Source organism: Brassica napus, chromosome C9 (genome assembly GCF_020379485.1).
Source record: "Brassica napus cultivar Da-Ae chromosome C9, Da-Ae, whole genome shotgun sequence".
Lineage (NCBI taxonomy): Eukaryota > Viridiplantae > Streptophyta > Magnoliopsida > Brassicales > Brassicaceae > Brassica > Brassica napus.
Window position 1 is genome coordinate 5096985 of NC_063452.1, and position 26188 is coordinate 5123172.

General features: G+C 38.2%; 4 protein-coding genes and 1 long non-coding RNA gene across 5 annotated transcripts; 2 read left to right on the top strand and 3 right to left on the bottom strand.

Annotated features, from left to right (window-relative positions):
• Positions 1–9: 9 nt before the first annotated feature.
• On the bottom strand, positions 10–2131 carry LOC106401542 (bidirectional sugar transporter SWEET5). The gene is made up of 6 exons (XM_013842075.2): positions 1854–2131; positions 1683–1719; positions 1366–1582; positions 965–1126; positions 574–693; positions 10–486 (listed from the first exon to the last, which is right to left on the bottom strand). Exons 1-6 carry the CDS (start codon positions 1894–1896, stop codon positions 343–345), a joined length of 723 nt encoding a protein of 240 aa, XP_013697529.1. The 5' UTR covers positions 1897–2131; the 3' UTR covers positions 10–342.
• A 4655-nt stretch (positions 2132–6786) lies between these two features.
• On the top strand, positions 6787–8445 carry LOC111206048. Its single transcript, XR_002658327.2, has 2 exons — positions 6787–7987; positions 8087–8445. It is a non-coding gene; the product is annotated as an uncharacterized LOC111206048 (long non-coding RNA).
• Positions 8446–9340: 895 nt separating this feature from the next.
• LOC111212186 (rac-like GTP-binding protein ARAC10) lies at positions 9341–11358 on the top strand. Its single transcript, XM_022713628.2, has 8 exons — positions 9341–9583; positions 10086–10173; positions 10260–10369; positions 10467–10530; positions 10613–10677; positions 10741–10806; positions 10889–11004; positions 11094–11358. The coding sequence occupies exons 1-8, from the start codon at positions 9479–9481 to the stop codon at positions 11128–11130; spliced, it is 651 nt and encodes a 216-aa protein (XP_022569349.1). The 5' UTR covers positions 9341–9478; the 3' UTR covers positions 11131–11358.
• Positions 11359–11363: 5 nt separating this feature from the next.
• Positions 11364–16774, bottom strand: LOC106399198. Its single transcript, XM_048769806.1, has 5 exons — positions 16515–16774; positions 16237–16377; positions 15790–16164; positions 11955–15709; positions 11364–11854 (listed from the first exon to the last, which is right to left on the bottom strand). The coding sequence occupies exons 2-4, from the start codon at positions 16354–16356 to the stop codon at positions 12011–12013; spliced, it is 4194 nt and encodes a 1397-aa protein (XP_048625763.1). The 5' UTR covers positions 16357–16377; positions 16515–16774; the 3' UTR covers positions 11364–11854; positions 11955–12010.
• A 1724-nt stretch (positions 16775–18498) lies between these two features.
• LOC111212184 lies at positions 18499–23751 on the bottom strand. Its single transcript, XM_022713626.2, has 5 exons — positions 23579–23751; positions 23322–23492; positions 22852–23223; positions 18840–22773; positions 18499–18737 (listed from the first exon to the last, which is right to left on the bottom strand). The coding sequence occupies exons 2-4, from the start codon at positions 23460–23462 to the stop codon at positions 18880–18882; spliced, it is 4407 nt and encodes a 1468-aa protein (XP_022569347.1). The 5' UTR covers positions 23463–23492; positions 23579–23751; the 3' UTR covers positions 18499–18737; positions 18840–18879.
• Between the last annotated feature and the right edge of the window lie 2437 nt (positions 23752–26188).

Consider the following 26188-nt stretch of genomic DNA (forward strand, 5'->3'; position numbering starts at 1 on the left):
ACCTTATTAAGTAGTATATTGAAACTTTTATTACACAAGGAGCAGCAAGAATCATTACATGCTAGTTTCTTATGGTAGCTTCCATAAATGTTGCAAAATAATCTAATAAAACTACTATAACTGTAACAAATTACGTAGATTCAACTTGCCAAAATTATTATCATTTTAGTTTCCAACCAACAAGAAAAAAAAGTGAAATCCCTTTTCTTTCTTCCTACTCAAGAAAAGCTAACAACTTCGGAGCTTCCTCGTCTTCATCTATGTATCTTCATTAGCATCTCTTCTGATTCTTATTCTTAACCTAACGATGAAGCTGGACATTACCATCCATAGCTGCAAGTGTCAAGCTCGGTCAAGCTCGATTTCAGCATTAGTAAACCGCTTTTCTTTATCTCCATCTTCATCGTTCCAGTTAGTTGTTCTATAGTAAGTTGCGTATAATATAAGTTGTGCTAATCCGGATAGGGATCCAAGGCCATTTGGTATCTGTTTTTCATGAAACAATATTAGTGCCTATAAAAAGATTATACCAATTGAGTTGAACATATTATAGGGGTGAAAAAGGAAGTTTACCAAAATATATGGGTCGAATTTAAGACATGCATAAATGACCCAAACGACTCCGTTCATGAAGCTGGCTAGTGACAGGAAGAACGGCATGTACTTCACGCTCTTTGTCTTTATCACAAGTCTCTGTTCCCACATTAATTAAACACATTAAATGTTAGTTCACAACAAAGAAGAAGAAAAATGATAGAAACCGTTTCTTGGCATATCCGTGATTAATCTAGACTCTTGTAGTCTTGTTCATGATTATTCTAACTCTAGCTCATTCATGCTAGTATGTTGGTTTCAAATCTTCTGTATGATCTCATTAGTCAAATCATTAACCAGTTAAGGTGATCGCACTTTGGATAGAACATTAGTTAATATTATCGAGAAATGAATAAGAATAATAGCTTACCATCACGGTTAGAGGAGAAGCATACATGACAACATTGAAAACAATGCACATGATCCCAATAAGCATAGATCTTTGTTTTGTTGTATGCAAACAGTACAATGTGCAGAAGATCACCACTGACATGAATATCAACTCAACCACCATAGCTATTGTGATCTTTCTCTGTATAAAAATCAAATACGCTTATTGGAAACCATTATCAGTAATGAATCTAACTCCCACCTGTAAATTAGTTCTAGAGTAGATAGGTTTGCCATATCACTTATATATTGCCCAATGACCCTTATAACCTATGATGTAAGACATCTAATAACGATCTCAAATCTTTCATGGTTACAAAAAAAAAAAGCATTATCGTGCATGCATGCATGCGTATTCACATTAAGGAACTAGAAACTTACGCGGATAGCTGAGGTAGCGAAGATGAAGAAGATGGTGACATAAAAGAGTTCCATGAAAAGACCAGTTCCATTAATGGTAATGACGAGGAGACTATCGGGATGGACAAAAGGAAGTCCATAAAAACTCCACATCATGCAGTTTAAAACCGTGGCTAGGTACGGATCTGGCTTAAACTCCGACACTGACTTCATCTTCCATATCTTTATCATCGTTGGTCTGCATAGTTAATTTCACATATAGTATATAAAATATATTTCATTGCATGTACTGATTTATAACAACATGCAAAAACAAAGAATATCTAGTATGTGCTTACATTGGAGAGCAGAACAAGCCGAAAGAGATCACGTTTCCTGAACATATATATGATAACGCCAAAAATAATTAATAAAGTTAATAAAATTACTTCTTTTTAATTAATTAGCAAGGTTTGTTTTGTTGATTGCACTATGAAATGTATGTTTGATTAAATTTTGTGAGGACTTACCGATGATTCCAACGATCGTCCGGGCAGTGTGGGCGTCCGTCATGTTGCTATGTATCTTGAAGAAGTCTTGTCTTTAAAGATTTTTTTTTTTTGATAAGTTTGTCTTTTAAAGATTTTTCTATTCTTTTTCGATGATGTTTCAATCTTCTTTATATATTTTCTTTAGTGTCTTGCTTTCTTGTTTCTGATATGTGATCAGTTTGTTTGATGAAACAACTCTTTTCTGGTATGTTTCTTGGTTCTGTTTTTTTTTTTTTTTTCTTTTAGTATTTGAATTATTTTTGGGTTCTGTTTTATCAACAAACGGTAAGAAATGGAGTTTAATAGCAAGTCTGTGAGTCAGTAGAGTATGAGTCGGTAGAGTAACTAATGCGTGACAAGTGTTAAAAATATGAACCATGAAGCCGTTTGGGTACCGCATGCATGAGCAACATCCGGCTCTTCATTCGCATTAAATTCTTTCTGAAGCATAGTTTCATATCATATTATACTGCTGCCGTTGTCCCAAAAAAAATATATTATACTGCTGCCATTTTTATTATTTCACTTTCTGTTACAATTTGTTTTGTTAAATTTTGTCAGCAAGACATTTATTTTACATGATAATTAAATCAGTTGCAATTCTATCATCTTTATTGTTTTGTTTTTCTCAACCTTTGGTTAATCATTAATTCATAGCCTGAGACTTATAACTAAGTTAGATAACCCGATGAAAATGAAGTCATGTATTATGTTTCATTAGAAAATTAGAGGTCAGATTAGCCGTCAGTAATATCTTCCTTAGGACATTACTTAACTTTGATCCAGATAACCCGTGATTAAGGAAAAAAAAAGTTAGCCTCATGAGTTAAGTTATTTTGGAACAAGAGTAGAGAAGAGTATATACATTTTCTTTCATTCATATGCGGGTCGGAACGTCCCGGGCACATCAGATCCAGTACAAACTTGATGTTCAACTAAAGAAAATCCAATGCGGCCCATATTGAATTGAGGTATGTTAATAGTTTTATATGATTATCGGCGGGGCCGTCTAACACCACACGCAAGTGGAGCGGTCGAACAGGACCCCGAAATATAAAAATAAAAAGTTTAAGAATTTTTTAAAATATATAGATAAATTATGGTAAGAAACTTTAAAATTTTAGATATAATGCTAAATTTAGAGCTTATAATTAAAAAAAATAGACAAAGTTATTAAATTTTAAAATTACTTGATAAAATGTACGATTAATATTTTTTTTAAACAGGGTCTAAAATTAATTTGAGACGGTCCTGATTATCGGTTATGAAAAATGTGATTGATCGTCTAATTGGTTGTGCTGATAAGTTTTTGAAGTCGTTTAATTTAGAGATGTTTATTTTTCATTATAAAAAACATTTAAAACCTTGGCTCTCATTTGTAGAAGTTTCAAGAATAGAGGTTTTGACTGTAAAATACTTTCAACTTAAGATTTACAAAATGAGGTTACAAGAGTATATATAGTCCTATCAGAACATTATAGAGTGTTGCCCTATACAGCTGTCAAGATGATTAAGCTATAATTAGATATGAAAGAGATTCAAATCTGTTCTGTAAGAGAGGTTATGTCGTCTTCAGCTTTAACTTTGCCGTACATACAGCTAGAGACTCTCTTTGTCGAGGATGATGATGAACAGTCGTTTTGGGTTGTGGACTCTTGTGACTTTGGTTTGGGCTTGTATTGTCGAGGCCCATATTAGAGTCTACACTTACATTCCCCCTCAAACTTGTGTTTGGTGCAGCAAGAACACCAAGTTTGTTCCTCAAGTGTAAGAACTCTCCCCTTGGCAAAGGCTTCGTAAATATATCAGCAAGCTGGAGAGATGCTGGAATGTGTTGTGTCTCAATCAGACCGAGAGCAACTTGTTCACGAATGTATTGATAGTCAGTGTCAAAGTGTTTAGTGCGGCTGTGGAGAGCAGGGTTTGTGCTGAGATACACAGCTGAGAGGTTGTCACAGAACAGCCTTGTTGATTCAAGTTGTGGAACTCCTAAGTCACGAAGAAGATAGGAGATCCATGTTGTTTCCTGAGCCCTTGCAGTGAGGGCTCTATACTCTGTTTCGGTCGAAGAGCGAGAGACTGTGGGTTGTCTTTTAGCTGACCAAGAGATGAGGTTAGGACCCAACAGAGTGCAGAAGCCAGTTGTAGAGCGTCTGGTCTCCTTGCAGCCGGCCCAGTCACTGTCGCAGAACACAATCATCGTTAAACTCGAGCTTTTCTTTATGTGAAGTCCCAAACCTTGCGTTCCTTTCAGATATCGTAGGATTCTTTTCAACATTCCAAAGTCAGTCATAGTCGAACAGTGCATTCTTTGACAAATGAAGTTCACTGCGAACTGAATGTCCGGTCTTGTTATCGTGAGATACTGCAACTTGCCTGCAAGACTTCTGAAATAGGTTGGTTCCAGAAAGGGAGCATGATCGTAGTTATCAATTCTCTGTGGCAACGGGGTAGGCATTGGGTTATATTCCGACATGGCCGCCTGATGTAAAATGTCTTTGACATAAGCTTGTTGGTGCAGGAAGAGACCATCTGAGTGAGAGACCATTTCGATGCCTAAGAAGTACTCTGGATTGCCAAGATCCTTCATGGCAAACCGACTGTTAAGAGCTTGGAGAAGCGTCTGTAGCAAGGCATCATCACTTCCTGTGAGAAGGATGTCATCTACAAAGAGAAGCATCACCAGCGTCTTGTTTTGATGATGATAGCTGAAGAGAGACGGATCAGATTTATTGCAACTGAAACCAAAATCAATCAAGAAGTTGCTAAATGTATCAAACCAGGCTCTAGGTGTCTGTTTAAGGCCATAGAGAGCTTTAGTTAACCGACACACATGATTTGGTTTTCCCGGATCAACAAATCCTGGAGGTTGATACATGTATACCGGCTCAGATAACTCGCCGTAAGAAGGCACTTGACACATCTAACTGTTTTATAGGCCAGTCTTTAGCTGTTGCAACATCAAGCATTAACCGTATGGTGGAGGTCCGAACAACAGGGCTAAATGTCTCCAAGTAGTCCAGTCCCTCTTCCTATTCAAAACTTTTCCCAACCAGTCTTGCACGTAGAGACTTAACTGTACCATCAGGATTCAGCTTGACAGTGAAGACCCATCTACTATTGATGATGTTCATATCTGGTGTTGGCTCAACTAGCTCCTAAGTGTGAAGCATGTGTATTTTATCCATCTCAGTAGCTACTGCACCGTTCCAGCCTGGATGTTTCATTGCAGTCTCAATATTTTTTGGTATTTCTGTTGAGTACCGAGGAGCAAGCAGAGCATACCGAGCATTTGGTTTTCTAATGCCTGCTTTTCCTCTGATACCATGTAGAAGTTTCAAGAACAGAGGTTTTGACTGTAAAATACTTTCAACTTAAGATTTACAAGATAAGGTTACAAAAGTATATATAGTCCTATCAGAACATTCTAGAGTGTTGCCCTATACAGCTTTCAAGATGATTAAGCCATAATTAGAGATGAAAGAGATTCAAATCTGTTCTGTAGGAGAGGTTCTGTCGTTGTCGTTTTCAGCTTTAACTTTGCCGTACATACAGCTAGAGACTCTCTTTGTCGAGGATGATGATGAACAGTCGTTTTGGGTTGTGGACTCTTGTGACTTTGGTTTGGGCTTGTATTGTCGAGGCCCATATTAGAGTCTATACTTACACCATTGTCCCTTTGTAACTTTTGAGGCTTTTCTTTTTTAGAGGATTTCATGTTAATTACGTCATTAGTCTTCTGCGTATGGCCTTTTTCTTTTGTATAATGAATCATATTATATATATATAGAACTGCATGATTAAACAAAACTTGTAAAACTGTGTTTTGAATATGAGAAGGTATTTTTGTATATTACATTTTATAGTTTCATTTCGCAGTTTTCGTTTCATTACGTATGTTTATTTGACATATTAAGTCCATGCTTTGTCATTTTATTGTATTATTAGTCAGCTATTTCTTATATATATTTTTGGAAGTGTTTGGTGGGAATGACTTGTAAAATACTTAAATAAATTACACTTTTCGACTAGCTAGAGAGTAACAAGCCCCGTGGTCCTCCTTGTGAACAACACCTCTCTAATTAACAGACTTTCGCATTTTCATATTCATGGTGGTTGCGTCGATATATATATAGAGTCGTAGGTATTACTCCAATAATTAATTTATCTTTATATATATATAACTTTGTTAATCATTGAACTACGGCTTTTGGTAGATGTCCTCACAAGGTTTTAATCCCCAACATCCACCTATAAATCATTATATAAACACATGTAATATCGATTAGTTAGCAACACTTTTATTTTCTAAAGCAGAACTGTACAGTCTGTATCCATTAACAAACAAAAATGAATTATTTGGTAAGAATGTTCGATATATAAAAGTTGCTATGATTCTTTTGTGAATCTTGAATTTTTGCTGCTGGTTGTTGCCAACGAACTCTTGTTGGTCGAGTTTACATTATATTATGGAGTAAATTCCATGATAAAGGTTTTGAAAATATACAGGTCCACATAAAAGACCAGGCCATTTTATCCAAGTATAAATAAAATTACAAAACTTATATAAACAGTTGCATACTATACTTTTTTCTATTTTAATTTTATAATTATAGTCAAGTAGCATGATATATTTTTATCACAGAAACAAAATTTTGATAAATCTTTCTTATAATGTATTTAATTTGTGGAAATGCTTGTTTCAGTGATCATCACGTAAAAATCTACCGCATAGTCACGGTAGTGCCACTGTAAAACCATGGCTATAAAAAGAAAGGCAGGACTCAGTCACGAATTAGCCACGGTTAACAATTAGCCACGATTAACCCAAAAAAAAAGCTACATAATAGCCACGAAGCAAGAAAGTGACTACGCTAGCCACGATTTAGCTACAAAGTTTTCGTGGAAAGAGACATAGCCACGGTTATAGCCACTATTGTTTCAGTAGCTATATTATTAGTCACTGTATAGCTACTTTTTTGTCATGGCAGTGTACAAACCCTAATTCAAACCTCCAATTCTATACCCTAAACCATAAATTTAAACATACATATAAAACTATATATCCAGTTTTTTCAATCATATAATTTAAATCACAAACTCTAATATATTTAAGCTACAAATAAATTTCAATGTTAAACTCTAAATTTTAATAATAAACTCTACAACAGCAAATACATTATATCCAAATCCTATATCATACATTAAACCATTAACCGTTGAATCTAAACCCAAACTTTATATACTATAAACTCCAAAACATTTATACTTTCCATTATATAAATTTAACATTGTAAATTATATATAATTTTTCATAGTCCAACTCTTAAATATAACCATATATCTTTTAAACTCTAAACCTAAAACCTTATATATTTCAAATTTCCTAACACATACATACTTTCAATTATTTAACTTTGACATTTATAAATGTAATCATATTCTTCAAACTCCAAACTTTAAACTTAACCATATATTAATTAATTAACTCTAAACTCCAAGTTTTTTCTTTTTGAAACACAAACTCCAAACTTTATATTTTCCAAATTTTATAAACAATTTTTTAAAAAAGATTTAAACCTCAATTTTTATTATAAACTAAATCACCAACTATTAATTATTATATAATCTTTAACACTTAAATTTTGTAATCCTTAAACTTTAATCTCTAACACTTCATAACACTCTATATAAAACTAAAACAAATGTAAATAACAATCTCCGCCCTAGTTTCTTATTGGTGAAAAACAAGAGTGTTCGGATAGCAAATCTAACCATTGGTTACAATTAATCGGTGGTCTAGATTGATTCTTTTTGTGTTTCTTTGTCATTGGCCAGACAGATCTAGCACCACACAATTCAATCCTCTCTTTCAGGTCTCCTTCCCCTCTTCTTTCACGTTTCTTCCCCTCCTCTTGCACACAAATTAACTTGCGGTTAAGGGTGATTATGATGATAATGAAGGTCGCAGAAGAAGAGAGTCTCCGTGGAGGGTGATGATGATGGTCGCAGAAGAAGTGACTCGATGTGAAGGGTTACTCGCCGTGAATGGTGACTCTGGTCTTAAGCTCTTCGTCGTAACCGATTTCATCAACAAATCAACACGAATGAAGGTACACAAATCCCTTCTCACAAACTCAAATTTCTAATCTGTAATTTCTCTAGGGTTTCTTCTGTTTTTCAAAAGATTTAATTTTTTCTTTTTTACACAGACGACCGCTACGAATGGAGAAGGGTGAGAAGATAGATGGCGAGGAGGACACGAGACGGCGACAGAGTGCGGTGGAGGAGGCAGAAGATCTCCTGGTGGTTTGGTTGGTGGTGGAGTGGCACGACTATCACCGGAGACGCGGATGGGTGGGCTATCACCGGAGGAATGGTGCGGTAGTGCGTGCTGTCGTGGTCCGGTGGTGCTGAGCAAGAAGAAGAAGAGAAAGGCGGAGAAGACAAGAATCCGGAGACACCATCGGAGGTGGTCAGACGAGGACGTCAGGATTTGCCGGATTTATTGTATTTTATATATATTGTTTGTATTTTATTATATATTATTAAATGTCCATTTCATTTTTTATTTTATTTTTTTAATTTTTTATTCTTAATAGCCACAACAAAACTGTTACAAAATAGTGGCTATACCTTTCCACGGTTAATCTGTGGCAAAATCGTAGCTAGGATAGTCACGAAAGTATCGTGGTAAAATCGTGGCTGATAGCCACGTTTAGCTACGGGTTTTTTTAGCCACGGTAAATTTTTGATCTAGAAGCGTGACTTTTTTTTCATAGCCACGGTGTTGTAGTGGCTATGCGGTAGATTTCTACTAGTGGATTTTCTGTGGAAATGTTTTGTTTAATGATAAAACATCCTAATAAAAATCTATATAAAACTCATAATGAGCTAGAACATCCCACATTAGGAGTATTTTATAAGATTTATATCCAACGTGAAAAAAGAAAAATATTGAAAAGAAGGAAAATGATGTAGAATTTCACAAAAATGATGTAGAAATGCTAAAAAAAAGTTTTTAAAATTAGATATGTAAACTCTTTTTTTTTTTGAGAAATTCATCTACACATGTCATATTGATTTAGGTTAAAAAAAATAATAATTAGATGATCAAAATTTTAATTAAAACTAATATTGCATTTGGTTAGATACTTATTATGAGTCTCTCACCATTGAAGAAGTTTTCATGCTCTATAGTCTTATACCATTTCACATGGCATATCCGAGAGAAACACGAAAATAACAAAAACATGCATTCAACAGTACATGTTAATGCATACACATATGAATGACATCATCAGCCATCTTGGCTTGTCACTATTGCTCAACGTGACTATTATTAAAGACTGCATAGTAAATGGTTATTACCGTGGCGTAATAATATGTATTGTAACAACTGGTGTTGCGTCATTAACTCAAGAAGCAAAAGATGGATGCTCATCATGTGAGTTCACCACCGCTCCTTCAAAACAAAGCCAACAAACACCCATTTAAACACATTATATTTAATTATCTCACTCCTCTCATATTAAAGTAATCACCCAACTTTTATCTCTCTCTGTTTTATTCTTCTTCTTGTGAATGTGTTGTAGAGAAGAAGAATGGCTTCAAGTGCTTCAAAGTTCATCAAATGTGTAACTGTTGGTGATGGTGCCGTTGGTAAAACCTGTATGCTCATCTGCTATACCAGCAACAAGTTCCCTACTGTGAGTAGCTCGTTAATTACACCTCTCTCTCTCTCTCTCTAATTTTGATCAAGAATCTCATCTGGGTTTCTCAGATTCACTTGAAAGTTCCAATCTTTTACTGAAAATCTTTCTGGGTTTGTCAAATTTTAGCTTCCCCATTGCTAAAAGGTTCTTAGAATTCATCTGTGTGATTCAAAGTTAGCTCCTTTTTTATAGGGATTATGCATGAACTAAGATCCAGCTTTGTGTTTCTCCTAACAACATCTGGATTCTTCAGAATGTTCTTGAAAGTTTTGATCTTTTACTGAAAATCTTTCTGGGTTTGTCAAATTTTAGCATCCCCATTGCTTAAAGGTTCTTAGAATTCATCTGTGTAATTCAAAGTTAGCTCCTTTACTAGGGATTATGCATGAACTAAGATCCAGGTTTTTGTGTGTTAGTCCAGCTTTTGTGTTCTCTTTCTCCTAACAATCTTTCTTTAGAGTTGATTTATGCAAAACTGTGAATTGGTTGTAAACAGGACTATGTACCAACGGTTTTTGACAACTTTAGTGCAAACGTTGTAGTTGAAGGAACTACTGTGAACTTAGGGCTATGGGATACTGCTGGTAACCAACATTTATTTTCTTTTGATTGATTTGAGATATTGTTGCATAGACCAAGATCCTGTTTGGGTTTGTGTTTTGTTTTGCAGGACAAGAAGACTATAACAGATTAAGGCCTTTAAGCTACAGAGGAGCAGATGTCTTCGTCTTGTCTTTCTCATTGGTTAGCCGAGCTAGCTACGAGAATGTTTTTAAAAAGGTTTTGATTCATGCATCTCTCTTTGAACTCAATAAGACTTGTAACAATGTCAAGTCATTTCTAATGTTATGTATGACTTCTTCTCGTTGAGTCTCAGTGGATCCCTGAACTCCAACACTTTGCTCCAGGAGTTCCATTAGTTCTTGTCGGTACCAAATTAGGTAAGAAACTGATGAGCATTTGCCTCTGCATTGTTTCAGATATGTTACATGTATTATTGATTCTTACTACATCAAAATGTAGATCTCCGTGAGGATAAGCATTATCTGGCTGACCATCCTGGACTATCCCCTGTAACTACTGCACAGGTTTGATCTCAGTAGATTTCAGTAGCTTTGTGTGTGTATGAGTTAAACGTTTTGGTATGACAGGGAGAGGAGTTGCGTAAGCTCATTGGTGCAACATATTACATTGAATGTAGCTCAAAAACTCAACAGGTATATAACAGATTCATTTACATTGACTCGACCTGCATAGTCTTAAGACAACTCTTGAGCGTTGAGAGTTTACATTTTGCAGAATGTCAAAGCAGTTTTTGATTCGGCAATCAAGGAAGTGATCAAACCGGTGCTTAAACAGAAGGGCAAGACCAAGAAAAAGAAGAAGCAACAGTCGAATCACCACGGGTGTTTATCGTGAGTGTAACACAACAAACCTTCATAGACTTCTGCTTCTAGATTCCTTTGAAAAAAGACACTGACTTCACCTCTTTGTTTTTGGACAGAAACGTTTTGTGTGGGAGGATAGTGACCCGGCATTGATGATAAGTTGATAACCCAAACTCTGTCTGATGTTTTTGTATTCCACTTTTGAGTTTGTATGATAAATGAGAGACATTATATATATATATATAGATTGAATCATAGTCAATCAATAGTTTACATGGAAGAGAGAGATAGAGAGCTTTTACTATTATTGTCAAACTCAATTATGTTTTATTTGTTTCAACCCTGTCACTGCAATATATATCATCAGCCATTTTGTTGCAACAGAGAGTAAAAGTGTTCACTTGTTCGACACATAACTACCACAAGTAGAACAATCTAGAAAAGAGTTCTGACTATATAATACAAACCATGGCAAATTTTAATCTCTCAGTCTCATATACCAACAATGCTTCAAGGACCATCACCATCATTTTTTCTTTCTTACAGAAGAACTTTATAAAAAAAACATAAACTAAACACTCTTGTCTTGCCTTTTGGTCCAGATACATAGATGTTAGACAAGGCAAAGAGTAGTGTGTTGTTTTTAAAAAGATCACCTGGTAAAACTCTGGGAGATGAGAGCAAATAAACAAAGCGATGATGATGACGGTCTTGGTTTATCTATCTGAGAGTTTTATAAGCCATGCCTGTGAAAAACAGAAACTGTTTGGAGGTGTATCTACACGAATGATTGTAAAACACAGGGGTCAGATTTTTTTTTTTCCCTAAGAAACTGCTGTCCTTTGTGGCGTGCTGTCTGCTTTTATCTTCAGAGTACCTAGAGCGAACAAAGAGGAATACGAAACAAAGTCAGAGAACGAGAGAGAAACAAACATGAGATAACATAAGGTGAGAGAAGAGAGAAAAAATATGCTTACAGCCTTAGTGCAACGGCCTACAAAGAAATTCACAGGCTTGTTATTCGCCATAACGATTACTTATATCCTCCTCCATCCCACCCACCGTCTGGTTCCTTCCTCTTGAGAGTACCACCTGACATTTGATACATTCTTGCTTCATCTCTCAAAGGTAAAGAACCAGAGGAAGATAGTTGTCTTTGTACGAGTGCGGCTTCGTCAGTTTCATGCCCTCCTGGTCCAGAGTTCAAGTCAAGACCAGATCTAAACCATTTTGCATTGTTGCTGCTGTCCGAAACTCCACCATTGCTACTACCGTTTGGGAGATTAACGACATAAGGTCTTGGGTAGTTAGAAGGGATGGCAACTCCTGGACCCAATATTTGAGAGTTGACAGGAGGGAAGCATAGCCTGCCACTTGATGAAGAGTCCATGTATGGTGTTGAAGCACCTGAAAAATTTGCTGAGGAAAGAGGAAAGCTGGAACCAAAAGGAAACCCAGGATACTGAAATGCTGATGGTGGGAATGAAACTGCTGGAGAAGACAGTAAAACAGGGCCTCTGTACATATCAGGTGTATATGATGAAACTTCAGATGTTGGACCAACCATTCTCTGCGGTCCATTGCCTCGTTCAGGCAAGACTTGAGGAATACTCATTGCTGAATAATTGTTTACAGCAGGAAACCAAGATGAGAAGCCAGGCCTTATTCCACTGATCATTGGCTGTGCACTTCGGGAATTTTGACTAAAACCCAGAGATGATTCAACAACGTTAACATCATCAACAGCAGGTCCATCGTTTAAATCAAAATCCCTACTACCACCAGAAGATAAGTTTGTCTGTTGAAAAGTTGAATTCACCCGATGACCACTGCTTACCGTATGATTATTCATATCGGCTGGATCATCAAGTCTGTTTAGATCAAGATCCAGTACGCCACAGGGATTTGTGGGATTGGCAAATCTTTGGGAAGGCAGATCTTCAAGAACTCTTTCATCCGGTACATTTAGGTCGAAGTCCAAGAATGTCTTTGTTTGCTTGCCAGCGGTTGTAGAAGCATCACAGGAAGCCACATTATTCATGCTTAGTGGCACCACCTCTTGGACTTTTCTTGGCTCAGCTGGTCGGAAGGCGCTAGTGGCAGCAGATCCTCTCCACCCAACAGCTGGTTTATTTCTCAACAGATCATCACGCGGAACAAAAGCACCCTTTGCAGCAGCAGCAACTGTAATGGATGCAGGAGGTCGACTGGTTTGTAAAGGAGTAGATGTCAAAGACAACGATCCAGAGAAGTTACTTGAATTCTCCTTTCGTGTGTCATCCCCACTGAAAGCTTCATTTAGGTCAAATTTAACTCCGGCTTCCAGCTCTGACCCTGCTAAAGCTGAAACTGAGGGAAGATCTTTGGCAGCAGAGGTAAATTCCTCTGTTTCATGCCCATCAGCACATGTTGTCGTGGCGCACTGTTTTCCGACTTCAGCACTCTTTAGAGACGCCTCCACATGCTCAACTTCAATCTTAGTTACAGATGAATCCAGATGAGCTGTCACAGGCTTGTTCTTTTTATCTGTCTGGTTCACATGATTAATCCCCACGTCCATCTTTTCTGCAGCTATGCCCTTGGAGAGCTTGGACGAAACAGTTACATCTTCAGCCGTTTCTTTATCCAATTCAGAACTCAAGACTACCGGGGGTTTATGCTCTTCCTTGTTATCAGAGTGTGAATTTGCAACAACCAAGGATTCTACTTTGGGACATAATACGATGGCTTTACATTCAGCTGGCGCAGAAGTTTCCACTGATGTACAAGCAGCCTTTCGATCGTTAGCTGGTCCACCACAATCATTATCATCAGACAATTTCTCTGGCATCGATCTATCAACATTTTCAGTACTCCTATCCTTGGTAAACTCTGACAAAACTGAAACCACTTCACCCATTTTATTAACTAGCTCAGAACTTAATATCACCTTTGGTTTATCTTCCACCTGAGCACCACCAGCAGCCTCCAAGTGTGAATCTTCAGCAGTCAAAGAATCTGCATTTTGACTTTTGCCAATGGTTTTACATATACGTAAGGCAGAGTTTCCTGTCCTCATCACTGTATCTGCCACTCCATCTGTCTCTGATATCTCTTCAGTCTTTTGGTCACTAACTACCCCACTATCACCATCATCAGAAATGTTTCCCCCAATGCCTGATGTGTGCCCAGCGGTTGGGGCAATATCATCTGAATTTTCATTGCTTTCTAGGCACTGATCCACCAATCTTTGCAACTCTTCGATTTCTGAATCGGAGTTATCATCAAGATCTCCCGGCTTAGAATCATTTTCATTCTCTACAACGGCCAACTGCTCGCCACTACTACTGACATGTTCAACAATGGTGGGATTCACATTCTCAGCTTGCTCGCTAGGCATGCCATCCAAAGAATCTGAAACCCGAGATACCGAGGGTGATGCAACAGGGGATTTGGACATTTCATCAGCAGCAACAGTAGCTAGAAGATTCATTCCAACATCATCTGCACCAGCCACACATGCATTCGCCTCAGAGTCCCTGACACAACTTTCAATCAAAGCATTCATTAAGCTGTGTGATTCACCATGTCCTTTTCCAGTTTTGACATCATCTCCTGAGGTAGGAGACGTGGGCTTGACAATATCTTCTATTTTACTAGACTCATTAACAGCCTTCTCGTGCCCATCACCACGTTCACCACATTTAGGCAGCTTAACCATCAACTTATTGCTACAACCTTCAGCTTTCTCAAAAGTTACAGTTCTTTGTGATGAGATGCTCCTGCTCAGCCCAACTTCTGCGTGGACTGCAACAGTATTTCTTTGCTGCCCAACGTTAGCAACAGCAACACCTGTTCCAGGTGATGGGGCTGATCTAGTAGAACTTGGAGAGGTGGTTGCAGACTTCACGCTGTTATCTGAAATACCGGACACGGACTTAAAAGGATGCAGAGGAGATACTGATGTCTTGGTTGCATCAAAGGATACAACTGAGTGTCTACTGCCATGGGAAACTTCAGACTGACGAGGTCTTCCAGGCTTGGCATCCATTTCTGCCTCAACACGTTTCTTCCATGTATCAACCAAGCTCCTTGCCTTTTTCCCAATTTCTGAGTTCTTATGTGATCGCAATCGATTAACAGACTTCCCAATGTTGCAAGTCTGAAGAGCATTGAGATTCACAGGCAGCTTGTCAAGAGCACGTAGTAAAATCAAAAGAAACTCGTCCACTGATCTATCATTGTCTTTGGGACTGCTCCCATCCCCAATTTTCCTTCTATGAATCTCCTGTAGCCACTCATCAAAAACAGATAAACCCCTCAGCTGGACGAAACGACTGAGACAGTCAAACTTGTCTGTTGCAGCTACAGCACTTGCAAGAATGGACCGCCCAATCAAATCTGTCTTCTTCTCATTCTTCTCAGGTAGCATGAGCTGTACCAATTTCTCAACCCCTTCAGAATCCACTAGCCTGCCTCTCTCAGTAATTTTTGCAATCTCAGACTTCAAACTGCTTTCTTTTCTTACAAAACCAGAACCGCTATCATCAACCCGGCTCGGACGTTCCCTTTTCACAGATTCAGAACCCTGATCACCACGCTCTCTCTTCCTTCCCTTGCCCTGTGAAGAAGAGGAGCTACTGTTCTGCATACCTTCTGTTCCTGTTTTCACTTGAGATGTTGTTAACCTAGGAGAACAACCACACTGCTGTAAACTCTTACACAATAAGTTATCTACTTCTTGTTGACGTTCCTGCATAAAAAAAAAAGACTTGTCAAAACCAGAGAAGAAACAGAATTGGATAATAATGAATTATGATCTCACTCACTCACATCGATATAATCTTGATCAGTGAGCCACCAAATAGACTCGTTCATAACATCATAAACCCTCCAGCAAACAAACGAAGAGATTCCAGATGGGAGTTCAACGCCTTTGGGAAGAAAGGTAACTTTACACGGATGAAGCAAAGACGCAGCAGGTATCTCATCCTCGTGAAAGGAGTAGAAGACTTCGTTAGGCTGAGCCTCCAAAAGGACGCCCTTGCCAAGCTTCAACTCACCGGGTCGATACAGCCAATTCACACGAACCTTAAAGCTGCCTCCTTCTCGTTCCGGAACCAGCAAACGGATCAAACCAACGAACGGTGGACAATCCTGAGGCGGCTTGAACAGAGCACAGTCACCAACACTAATCCTCCTCCCGTCCTGCGAAAAAAAAGATCAAAACTTTAAATCAAATCGGAACCAATCAAAGCCAGTTGACACGAATCAAGTTACCTTAGAGAACGAAGAAGGTGAAGAAAGAGAGAGAGACGAAGAAGAAGAAGCGGTTGAGATTAGACGCGAAGGAGGTCTAAACATAAGCAGACGACGATGACCTTTCTCCCTCCCATGCATAGCCGTCTCTCATTTTTTCCCCTTTCGAATCAAAACAAACACAATTTCGTCTTCCTTTTCAGAATTGGTTTTCGATTACAATTGAAAAAAAAAAACCCTAATTGAGATTAAAAGAAGAAGATGCGATTCCTTAGGGATTGATTTTTGAAATCGAGTACCTGATCCAATCAACCCGCGAAGATCCAACAGCGAGAAGAAGCAGAAACCCCCGTAGAGTGCGAGAGAGATTGAACACGAATCGAAAGCACGCCCTTGTTTGTTTTTCGATCCAGCGAAGAAGAAGAAGAAGAAAAAATAAAATCGAGAGAAAGAGAAGAGATGAAGGCAAAAGGGGGGTACTACGAGTCGGGGCAGTTCGGGCATGTGTTTCGGGCAGCGTTTTTATTTATTTTGTTTTTTGGTTTTCTGGTGACATTTGAGTGTGTTTTCTTTTCTCCCCCCCCACCCCCCCTTTTAATAGCTTTTTTGATTTTCTAATTTTTTCCTAAATTTAAAACAAAACGAACTTCGTGATTTAAAAAAAAAAATTATTTGGGTTAAACACAAAAAAAAGTCTGATCATTTATAAAATCAAACGAAATTTAGGATCATTTTCAATCAATAAACTCGAAAAGTAAAATGTGAGTTTCACTCTCGTTTTGTTTCATAAAAAATGTCTTCTGAAAAAAATTCACGTGTATTAAAAAATTAATTAGAAACTCTATTTTTTCCGTTGACACACTAAATTCTTTTTTTATTTAATACACTATTACATTAAGATTAAAAATGAACATTTATTTAAAATTTTGTATTGAAAACACAATAAAACACACTTTTTGAAACAAAAAAAAACTCTAAGACACACTTCTCAAGAAACAGAAGAAGTATTATCTAATATTTATAGAAGAAAATATAACATTCATATAAAAATAGAAAAAAAAATATATAATATATTAGAGTAAAATTTGCATCTCCCATATCCTTAGATTCAGAAATATCTGTGTAAATTTTCTTACCAAAAAGGCAAGAAATAGTGGAGTTTTTTTTCCATGTAAATCAGATACAGTCGGAGGAAGCGTTTCTTCGGAACGTCTCAGCTCCTACTAACACTTGATCTTATAAAATGGGTGTCGTAAAAAAAATGGAGTAAAATCTTTATGTATTTGAGAAATTCTGTTTTAAGTGGAAAAAAACTAGAAGAGAGATTATCTATATAACAAGCAAATTAAAATTTTAATCATGAACAAGTTGTTTCTACAAGTTTACAAAACCGATCAGTTTATATAATAATTTTTGTGATTTGATCCGGTTTATTCTGGCTGATTTCGGTTTGAATGTGGTGACCTACCCTCCACAACAAGTTATTTGCTTATGATTTTTATGGGAGGATCTTGTGGTTACATTGTCCAGTGTCAAATCACTGTCATCAAAGTACAAGTGACCAATCATTGTCTCTCTTTGACACAGACATTAACTTTTTTTACAATGAGACTAAGAAGCTATTTGAGTAGCTTCCAGTGACATGTCTTCTTCACTCACCGATAGCTCCAAAACATGTTCTTCACAAGGCACAAAATATGTAGAACATCTCAAAGATTTTGAGACAGTAAGGTTAAGCTAACTGAAGGTTCCATATTTGCATAGGTGACAAGACTAGTCAAAATTGGCAATTGGAGATGGTGCAAAAGATGTTAGGAATGCTTCAAGAAGCAGATATAGGAGTTGGGATCAGTGGAGTGGAAGCAATGCAGGTTCTTTAAAGAATCTTAGGACAACCATTTGCACGGTTTTGTATCAAGGTATAATGAATCATTCAAATCAAAAAGAGCTGCGTAGTTTGCTGTATAGTGGAGTTTCTTAACCCAAAGCCTTGCTTCGTTTGCTGTAACTGTTCCCTATATTGTACCAGGAAGTGGTACAAAATCTCCCCTTTGGTTGTTACATGGCTTCTGCAGCACAATAACCATTTTCTTCCTCTGCAAAACCTCTCTTGAATCCCAAGCTTTCAACCACCAAGGGAAAACCGCAGGGGAGAGAGAGATTTTTGGAGGAACTATGTACACATGTGGGTTGAGTTAGCAGATGGTACAATCAGTTACTACCTGTTATTGCAAATTTGCAATATATGAGCCATTTTGTTATAACAGAGACAAAGTTCTGAAATGTGGATTCAAACATAACTAACCACAAGTAAAAAAAATCTACAAAAGAGTTGCTGCTGACTATATAATACACAAACCATGTCAGATTTTACCAGTCTCATACCAACAATGACCATCATTTTTTCTTTTACAGCAGAGCTCCAAAAAAAAAGAAAAAAAAAAACATAAACTAAACACTCGCTTGCATCTCTAAAAGAGATAAGGAACTAAGTTAGCGTCTGCTTTTATCTTCAAGAGTACCTAAGAGCCAACAAAGATTGAATTAGAAACACAGTCAGCGAGAGATAATATAAAGAAACAGAAGATGGTAGAGCTGAAAGAAGAGAGTAAAAATATGCTTACATGCTTAGTGCAACGGCCTACAAAGAGATTCTGAGGTTTGTTATTGCCAAGAGGGTTGCGTGTATCCATCCCATCCACCACTGTCTGGTTCCTTCCTCTTGAGAGTACCACCAAACATTTGATACATTCTTGCTTCATCTTTCAAGGGTAAAGAACCAGAGGAAGATAGCTGTCTTTGTACAAGTGCTGCTTCATCTCTGCCATCAGTTTCATGCCCTCCTGGTCCAGAGTTCAAGTCAAGACCAGATCTCAACCATTTTGCATTGTTGCTGTCCGAAACTCCACCATTGCTGTTTGGGAGATTAACGACATAAGGCCTTGGGTAGTTAGAAGGGATGGCTACTCCTGGACCCAATATTTGAGAGTTGACAGGAGGGAAGCATAGCCTGCCACTTGATGAAGAGTCCATGTATGGTGTTGAAGCACCTGAAAAATTTGCTGAGGAAAGAGGAAAGCTGGAACCAAAAGGGAACCCAGGATACTGAAATGCTGATGGTGGGAATGAAACTGCTGGAGAAGACAGTAAAACAGGGCCTCTGTACATATCAGGTGTATATGATGAAACTTCAGATGTTGGACCAACCATTCTCTGCAGTCCATTGCCTCGTTCAGGCAAGACTTGAGGAATACTCATTGCTGAATAATTGTTAACAGCAGGAAACCAAGATGAGAAGCCAGGCCTTATTCCACTGATCACTGGCTGTGCACTTCGGGAATTTTGACTAAAACCCAGAGATGACTCAGCGTTAACATCATCGACAGCAGGTCCATCGTTTAAATCAAAATCCCTACTACCACCAGAAGATAAGTTTGCCTGTTGAAAAGTTGAATTCACTCGATGAACACTGCTTATTGTATGATTATTCATATCAGCTGGATCATCAAGTCTGTTTAGATCAAGATCCAGCCCACCAGAGGAATTTGTGGGATTGGCAAATCTTTGGGAAGGCAGATCTTCAAGAACTCTTTCATCCGGTACATTTAGGTCGAAGTCCAAGAATGTCTTTGTTTGCTTGCCAGCAGTTGTCGAAGCATCACAGGAAGCCACATTATTTATGTTTAGTGGCACCACCTCTTGGACTTTTCTTGGCTCAGGTGGCCGGAAGGCACTAGTGGCAGCAGATCCTCTCCAGCCAACAGTTGCTTTATTTCTCAATAGATCATCAGGCGGAACAAATGCACCTTTTGCAGCAGCAGCAACTGTAACGGATGCAGGAGGTAGACTGGGCTGTAAAGGAGTAGGTGTTAAAGATAATGATCCAGATAAGTTATTTGAATTCCCATCTCGTGTATCATCCCCACTGAAACCTTCATTTAGATCAAATTCAACTCTGGCTTCTAGCTCTGACCCTGCTGAAGCTGAAGCTGAAACTGAAGGAACATCTTTGGCAACAGAGGTACATTCCTCGACTTCATCCCCATCATCACATGTTGTCGTGGCGCACCGTTTTCCGACTTCAGCACTCTTTAGAGACGCCTCTACATGCTCAATTTCACCGTTAGTTAAAGATGAGTACAGATGCGCTGTCACAGGCTTGCTCTTTTTATCTGTCTGGTTCACATGATTAATCCCCACGTCCATCTTTTCTGCAGCTATGCCCTTGGAGAGCTCGGACGAAACAGTTAGATCTTCAGCCGTTTCTTTATCCAACTCAGAACTCAAGACTACCGGGGGTTTATGCTCTTCCTTGTTATCAGTGTGTGAATTTGCAACAACCAAGGATTCTACTTTGGGACATAATACGATGGCTTTACATTCAGCTGGCGCAGAAGTTTCCACTGATGTACAAGCAGCCTTTCGATCGTTAGCTGTTCCACCACAATCATTATCATCAGACAATTTCTCTGGCATCGATCTATCAACATTTTCAGTACTCCTATCCTTGGCAAACTCTGACAAAACCGAAACCACTTCACCCATTTTATTAACTAGCTCAGAACTCAATATCACCTTTGGTTTATCTTCCACCTGAGCACCACCAACAGCACCCAAGTGTGAATCTTCAGCAGTCAAAGAATCCTCATTTTGACTTTTGCCAACGGTTTTACATTTACGTAAGGCAGAGTTTCCTGTCCTCATCACTGTATCTGCCACTCCATCTGTCTCTGATATCTCTTCAGTCTTTACGTCAGCAACTACCCGACTATCACCATCATCAGAAATGTTTCCCCTAATGCCTGATGTGTGCCCAGCGGTTGGGGCAATATCATCTGAATTTTCATTGCTTTCTAGGCACTGATCCACCAATCTTTGCAACTCTTCCATTTCTGAATCAGAGGGCTTAGAATCATTCACATTCACTACAGAGGCCAACTGGTCGCCAATACTACTGACATGTTCAACAATGGTGGGATCCTTGGCAAGAGCTTCAGCTTGCTCGTTAGGCAAACCTGTTATATGGTTCTCTGAAATATCATTCATCAAGGAATCTGAAACCAGGGATACCGCGGGTGATGCAACAGGGGATTTGGAAATTTCATCAGCAGCAGCAGAAGCTAGAAGATTCATTCCAACGTCATCCACACCAGCCTCACATGCATTTGCCTCAGAGTCCCTGACACAACTTTCAATCAAGGCATTCATTGAGCTGTGTGATCCACTATCCCCTTTTCCAGGTTTGACAACATCTCCTAAGGTAGGAGACGTGGGTTTGATAATATCTTCTATTTTACTAGACCCATCAACGCTAAAATTAGGTCGATTTGTATCATTGTTCTCTGAAGGAACAGGTGATGGAGCCCTGCTACTACCAGCTGCATGATCCTCAAAGGAACCTCCACTAAAACTCTGTGCCGGACTGCGACCACGTTTTGGCAGCTTAACAATTAACTTGTTACTGCAACCTTCAGCCATAGGTATGTCAGGAGTCTTTTCAGTTGCTGTTCTTTGTGATGAGAAGCTCCTGCTCAGCCCAACTTCCCTATGGACTGCACCAGTATCTCTTTGTTGCCCATCATTAACGACAGCTACACCTGTTCCAAGTGATGGTGCTGATCTAGTAGAACTTGGAGATGTGGTTGCAGACTTCATGTTGTTATCTGACGGTATTATGACAGACACGGACTTAGAAGGATGTTGATGAGATGCTGATGTCCTGGCTGCATCAGCAGATACACCTGAATGTCTACCGCCATGAGAAACTTCAGACTGACGATATCTTCCAGGCCAAGATGCACCCTGATTAGATCCCGACTTGGCATCCATTTCTGCCTCAACACGTTTCTTCCATGTATCAACCAAGCTCCTTGCCTTTTTCCCGATTTCCGAGTTCTTATGTGATCGCAAATGGTTAACAGACTTTCCAATGTTGCAAGTCTGAAGAGCATTGAGATTCACAGGCAGCTTGTCAAGAGCACGCAGCAAGATCAAAAGAAAATCGTCCACTGATCTACCATTGTCTTTGGGACTGCTCCCATCCCCAATTTTCCCTTTATGAATTTCCTGTAGCCACTCATCAAAAACAGGTAATCCCCTCAGCTGGACAAAACGACTGAGGCAATCAAACTTGTCTGTTGCTGCTACAACACTTGCAAGAATGGATCGCCCAATCAAATCTGTTTTCTTCTCGTTCTTCTCGGGCAGCATGAGCTGTACCAATTTCTCAACCCCTTCAGAATCCACTAGCCTCCCTCTCTCAGTAATTTTTGCAATCTCAGATTTCAAACTGCTTTCTGTTCTTACAAAACCAGAACCACCATCATCAATCCGACTTGGGCGTTCTCTTTTCACAGATTCAGAACCCTGATCACCACGCTCTCTCTTCCTTCCTTTGCCCTGTGAAGAAGAGGAGCTGCTGTTCTGCATACCTTCTGTTCCTGTTTTCGCTTGAGATGTTGTCGGACTATTCGTTGACTTAGGAGAACGACCACCCTGCTGTAATGTCATCTTGGAACGAGTCTTACGCAATAAGTTATCTACTTCTTGTTGACGTTCCTGCATAAAGAAAAACAGTTGTCAAAACCAGAGAAGAAACAGAATTGGATAATAATGATTATGATCTCACTCACTCACATCGATATAATCTTGATCAGTGAGCCACCAAATAGACTCGTTCATAACATCATAAACCCTCCAGCAAACAAACGAAGAGATTCCAGATGGGAGTTCAACGCCTTTGGGAAGAAAGGTAACTTTACACGGATGAAGCAAAGACGCAGCAGGTATCTCATCCTCGTGAAAGGAATAAAATATCTCGTTAGGCTGAGCCTCCAAAAGGACGCCCTTGCCAAGCTTCAACTCACCGGGTCGGTAGAGCCAATTCACACGCAGCTTAAAGTTGCCTTCTTTTTCAGGAAGAAGCAAACGGATCAAACCAATGAACGGTGGACAATCCTGAGGCGGCTTAAACAGAGCACAGTCACCAACACTAATCCTCCTCCCGTCCTGCAAAAAAAGATCAAAACTTTTAAATCCAATTGAACCAATCTCGACTTTAAAACCCAATTGAATGAATATTTGACAAATCAAGCACTAATCGTTACCTTAGAGAAGGAAGAAGGTGAAGAGAGAGATACAGACGAAGAACCAGAAGCCTCCAAGCTTGAAATTAGACGCGAAGGAGGTCTAAACATAAGCCGACGATGACCTTTCTTCCTATCCTCAGAAAGCCCCCTCCCATGCATAGACGACGTCTCTCATTTTTTTTTTTACCCCTTTTCAAAATACACAATTCGATTCGATTGAAAACCCTAATTAAGCGAAGAAGAAGAAGAAGGAGATACGATTACGATTCCAGTACCTGATCCGCGAATATCTAACCACGAGAAGAACGATTAATCCGTAGAGAGCCGGAGACCGAAGAACGCGAATCGAAAGCCGCCTTTGATTTTTTTTTTCTTTTCGATCCAGCGAGCGAGAGAAAGAGAGAGAGAGAGAGTTTTTTTTTTTTTATCAACAAGAAGAAAAAAAATAGAATCGAGAGAGAAAGGGGATTACTACTTTGGAAGAAGTCGGGCAGTTCGGGCATGAGTTTCGGGCAGCGTTTTGTTTATTTTTTTACTTTTTTCAGGTGACATTTGAGAGATTTTGGATGGTTTTTTCACCCTTTTTAATAGCTCTTTTGACTTTCTTTTCTTTTCTTAAATTAAAAACATAACAAAATCCGTGATTTGTTAAAATTTTATTTAGATTTAAACAAAAAAAAAAATCTAAAGTTTTATGAGAACAAAGATAAGATCATTCCAATCCTCTTTTTTTTAGAAATAGAAAATTTATAAAATAAATCTGAGTTTCTTTCAAATATTTTTTAAATAGATAAATATTACCCATTTTCTTTTGGCGAACTCCAAAAACAGCGGCTGCTACAGAAAATTTGAACTATCACCACGGCAAAACACATCATAGCATAGCACTCATGAAACAACGCCAACCTGCTTTTCTTGACGTTGCGGCTGATTGCGAGGGGGTGAAAGGAACGCTGATTTTTTTCAGCGTCAACTGCTTTCCTTATTTTGTATTTCGAGCGGTTTACGAGTAACCATTTTAATTCTTCGTGCGGTCAAATTTGCTTCCGTTGTACCTGTAATTTTTTGTCGCAACGGTGGTTTTGATGTTCACCAAAAGAACGAGGGTATTATATTATCCACCATTTATAGAAAAAATAATAATATTTTATATAAACAGAGAGAAATATAACATTTCTATATTTCAGTGGAACATATTAAAAAAAAATGTGAGTTTCACTCCAATGTTTTGTTTGAAATAGATAAATTTTATACTATCCAACATTTATAGAAGAAAATATAGTATTTCTCTGTAAATCAAGAGAAATGTAACATTCTTATTATGCATATGAATATTCCTATGTTTTAGCGGACAAAAATAGAAGAGAATTGGTTTTTTTGTTAGTAAATATGTATATTTTTATAGCAATTTATTTTTTTTAAATAATACTAATTAATAAAGTGTATGTTAAAGTTTGCAAAAACCGATCAATTTATATAATAATACAATTGTGAGTTGTTCCGGTTATTCTGGCCGATTCCGGTTCGAATGCCCTGACCTACCCCCGACAATAAATAATTTTATTATGTTAGTAATGTGAATGCTTGTCGTTACATTGTCCAGTGTCAAATCACTATCAACAAAGTACAAGTGACCAATCATTTGTCTCTCTTGACACAAACATTTAACTTTTCACAATGAGATCTTAATACACTACAGAAGCCATTTGAGCGAGTCGATTGTCTTCTTCACCCACCGATTGCTCCTAGACATGTTCTTCACGGAGCACAGAATATGCAAGTAGCAATCAAGGTTTCCTAATTTTGAACCGAAGAGACGAGAAGAAGAAAAGAGATCAGAAAATGAAGCATATATAGTCGCCTAAACACATGCCTTCATCGAAATTTAATGTTTTGTATCTTTAATGAAACTCATCGAACTCATGACTAAATTGGCTCTTGTGCCACATCGTTGCTTACAAGCGTTGTAACATCATGCAAGAGTAGCCATTATGCACTGCTTTTGGGAGTTACGCAACTGCCGAATACCTCAACCAGACTTGAGCTGACAGCATCATGATGAACCAGAGGCACAATCATCAGAACACAACACACGTATTCTTCAATTCTTAAGCCACAAGTGTATTTATTGCCATTGAGAGTGTTCTGCATGTTTTGTTCTATGCCTTAAACCAAAATGTAATGAGGTATACGAGTATTCGATTAGCTTGCTAATCATTGTGATTTTGAGTTACATAATCATATGATCTGGAAGTTGTAAACTACTTTTTCTCCATTTTAAGAGTCTTTGAACTAATTCTTGACGTTTCTTGTTTTCAACGAATTTATATTTGGGGTTGATAAACTAGTATTAATGGGCCGGATAGCCGGATCTTACGAAATTTGAATGGCCCAGATAGACCAGTCTTACCAAACATGGCCTGCTCCGGCTCAAAACAAAAGTACCTTTCTCTGTTTTTCTTGTTTTCTATATCAAAAGCACCTTTCGGTTAGACAGGTTAAAGATATGTACTTTTATTACTCAGACCGACGTTTCCTTAGCTTAAAAAGAAAATAGTTAGCTTTTTTGTAACCATAGAAGGTCAAAAGATATAGCTATACATCACGTCATAAATTACATGATTACAATACAACTTTTTTTATTTGGTATGGGGAAGAGAACAGAGAAAGACTGGAGCAGGCTGGCTCGTACCTCTAAACCAACCATGAGCCAGCGTCTGTCGACATCCTAATTAGAATTATCAAAACTATAGTACTATACATTAAGAACTGTACATTTGTGTAAAACACTTAGCAGCATATTTACCGGATTAATTATCACAAACGACTATAGAAAACCATATTTACAACAAACATCTACCAGTAAAACTAAAAAAAACATCAAC

What these genes read in the sequence shown, in the direction of transcription:
- LOC111212184 (XM_022713626.2), bottom strand. Translation starts at nt 23,462, where the DNA reads ATGCATGGGAGGGGGCTTTCTGAGGATAGGAAGAAAGGTCATCGTCGG. An exon ending in CACCTTCTTCCTTCTCTAAG is followed by an intron (nt 23,224 to 23,321) that starts GTAACGATTAGT and finishes CTTTTTTTGCAG; the next exon opens with GACGGGAGGAGGATTAGTGT. An exon ending in CTGATCAAGATTATATCGAT is followed by an intron (nt 22,774 to 22,851) that starts GTGAGTGAGTGA and finishes TTCTTTATGCAG; the next exon opens with GAACGTCAACAAGAAGTAGA.
- LOC106399198 (XM_048769806.1), bottom strand. Translation starts at nt 16,356, where the DNA reads ATGCATGGGAGGGAGAAAGGTCATCGTCGTCTGCTTATGTTTAGACCT. An exon ending in CACCTTCTTCGTTCTCTAAG is followed by an intron (nt 16,165 to 16,236) that starts GTAACTTGATTC and finishes TTTTTTTCGCAG; the next exon opens with GACGGGAGGAGGATTAGTGT. An exon ending in CTGATCAAGATTATATCGAT is followed by an intron (nt 15,710 to 15,789) that starts GTGAGTGAGTGA and finishes TTTTTTATGCAG; the next exon opens with GAACGTCAACAAGAAGTAGA.
- LOC111212186 (XM_022713628.2), top strand. Translation starts at nt 9,479, where the DNA reads ATGGCTTCAAGTGCTTCAAAGTTCATCAAATGTGTAACTGTTGGTGAT. An exon ending in GTAGCTCAAAAACTCAACAG is followed by an intron (nt 10,807 to 10,888) that starts GTATATAACAGA and finishes TACATTTTGCAG; the next exon opens with AATGTCAAAGCAGTTTTTGA. An exon ending in AATCACCACGGGTGTTTATC is followed by an intron (nt 11,005 to 11,093) that starts GTGAGTGTAACA and finishes GTTTTTGGACAG; the next exon opens with AAACGTTTTGTGTGGGAGGA.
- LOC106401542 (XM_013842075.2), bottom strand. Translation starts at nt 1,896, where the DNA reads ATGACGGACGCCCACACTGCCCGGACGATCGTTGGAATCATCG. An exon ending in TCGCTACCTCAGCTATCCGC is followed by an intron (nt 1,127 to 1,365) that starts GTAAGTTTCTAG and finishes ATTTTTATACAG; the next exon opens with AGAAAGATCACAATAGCTAT. An exon ending in CTTCTCCTCTAACCGTGATG is followed by an intron (nt 694 to 964) that starts GTAAGCTATTAT and finishes ATGTGGGAACAG; the next exon opens with AGACTTGTGATAAAGACAAA.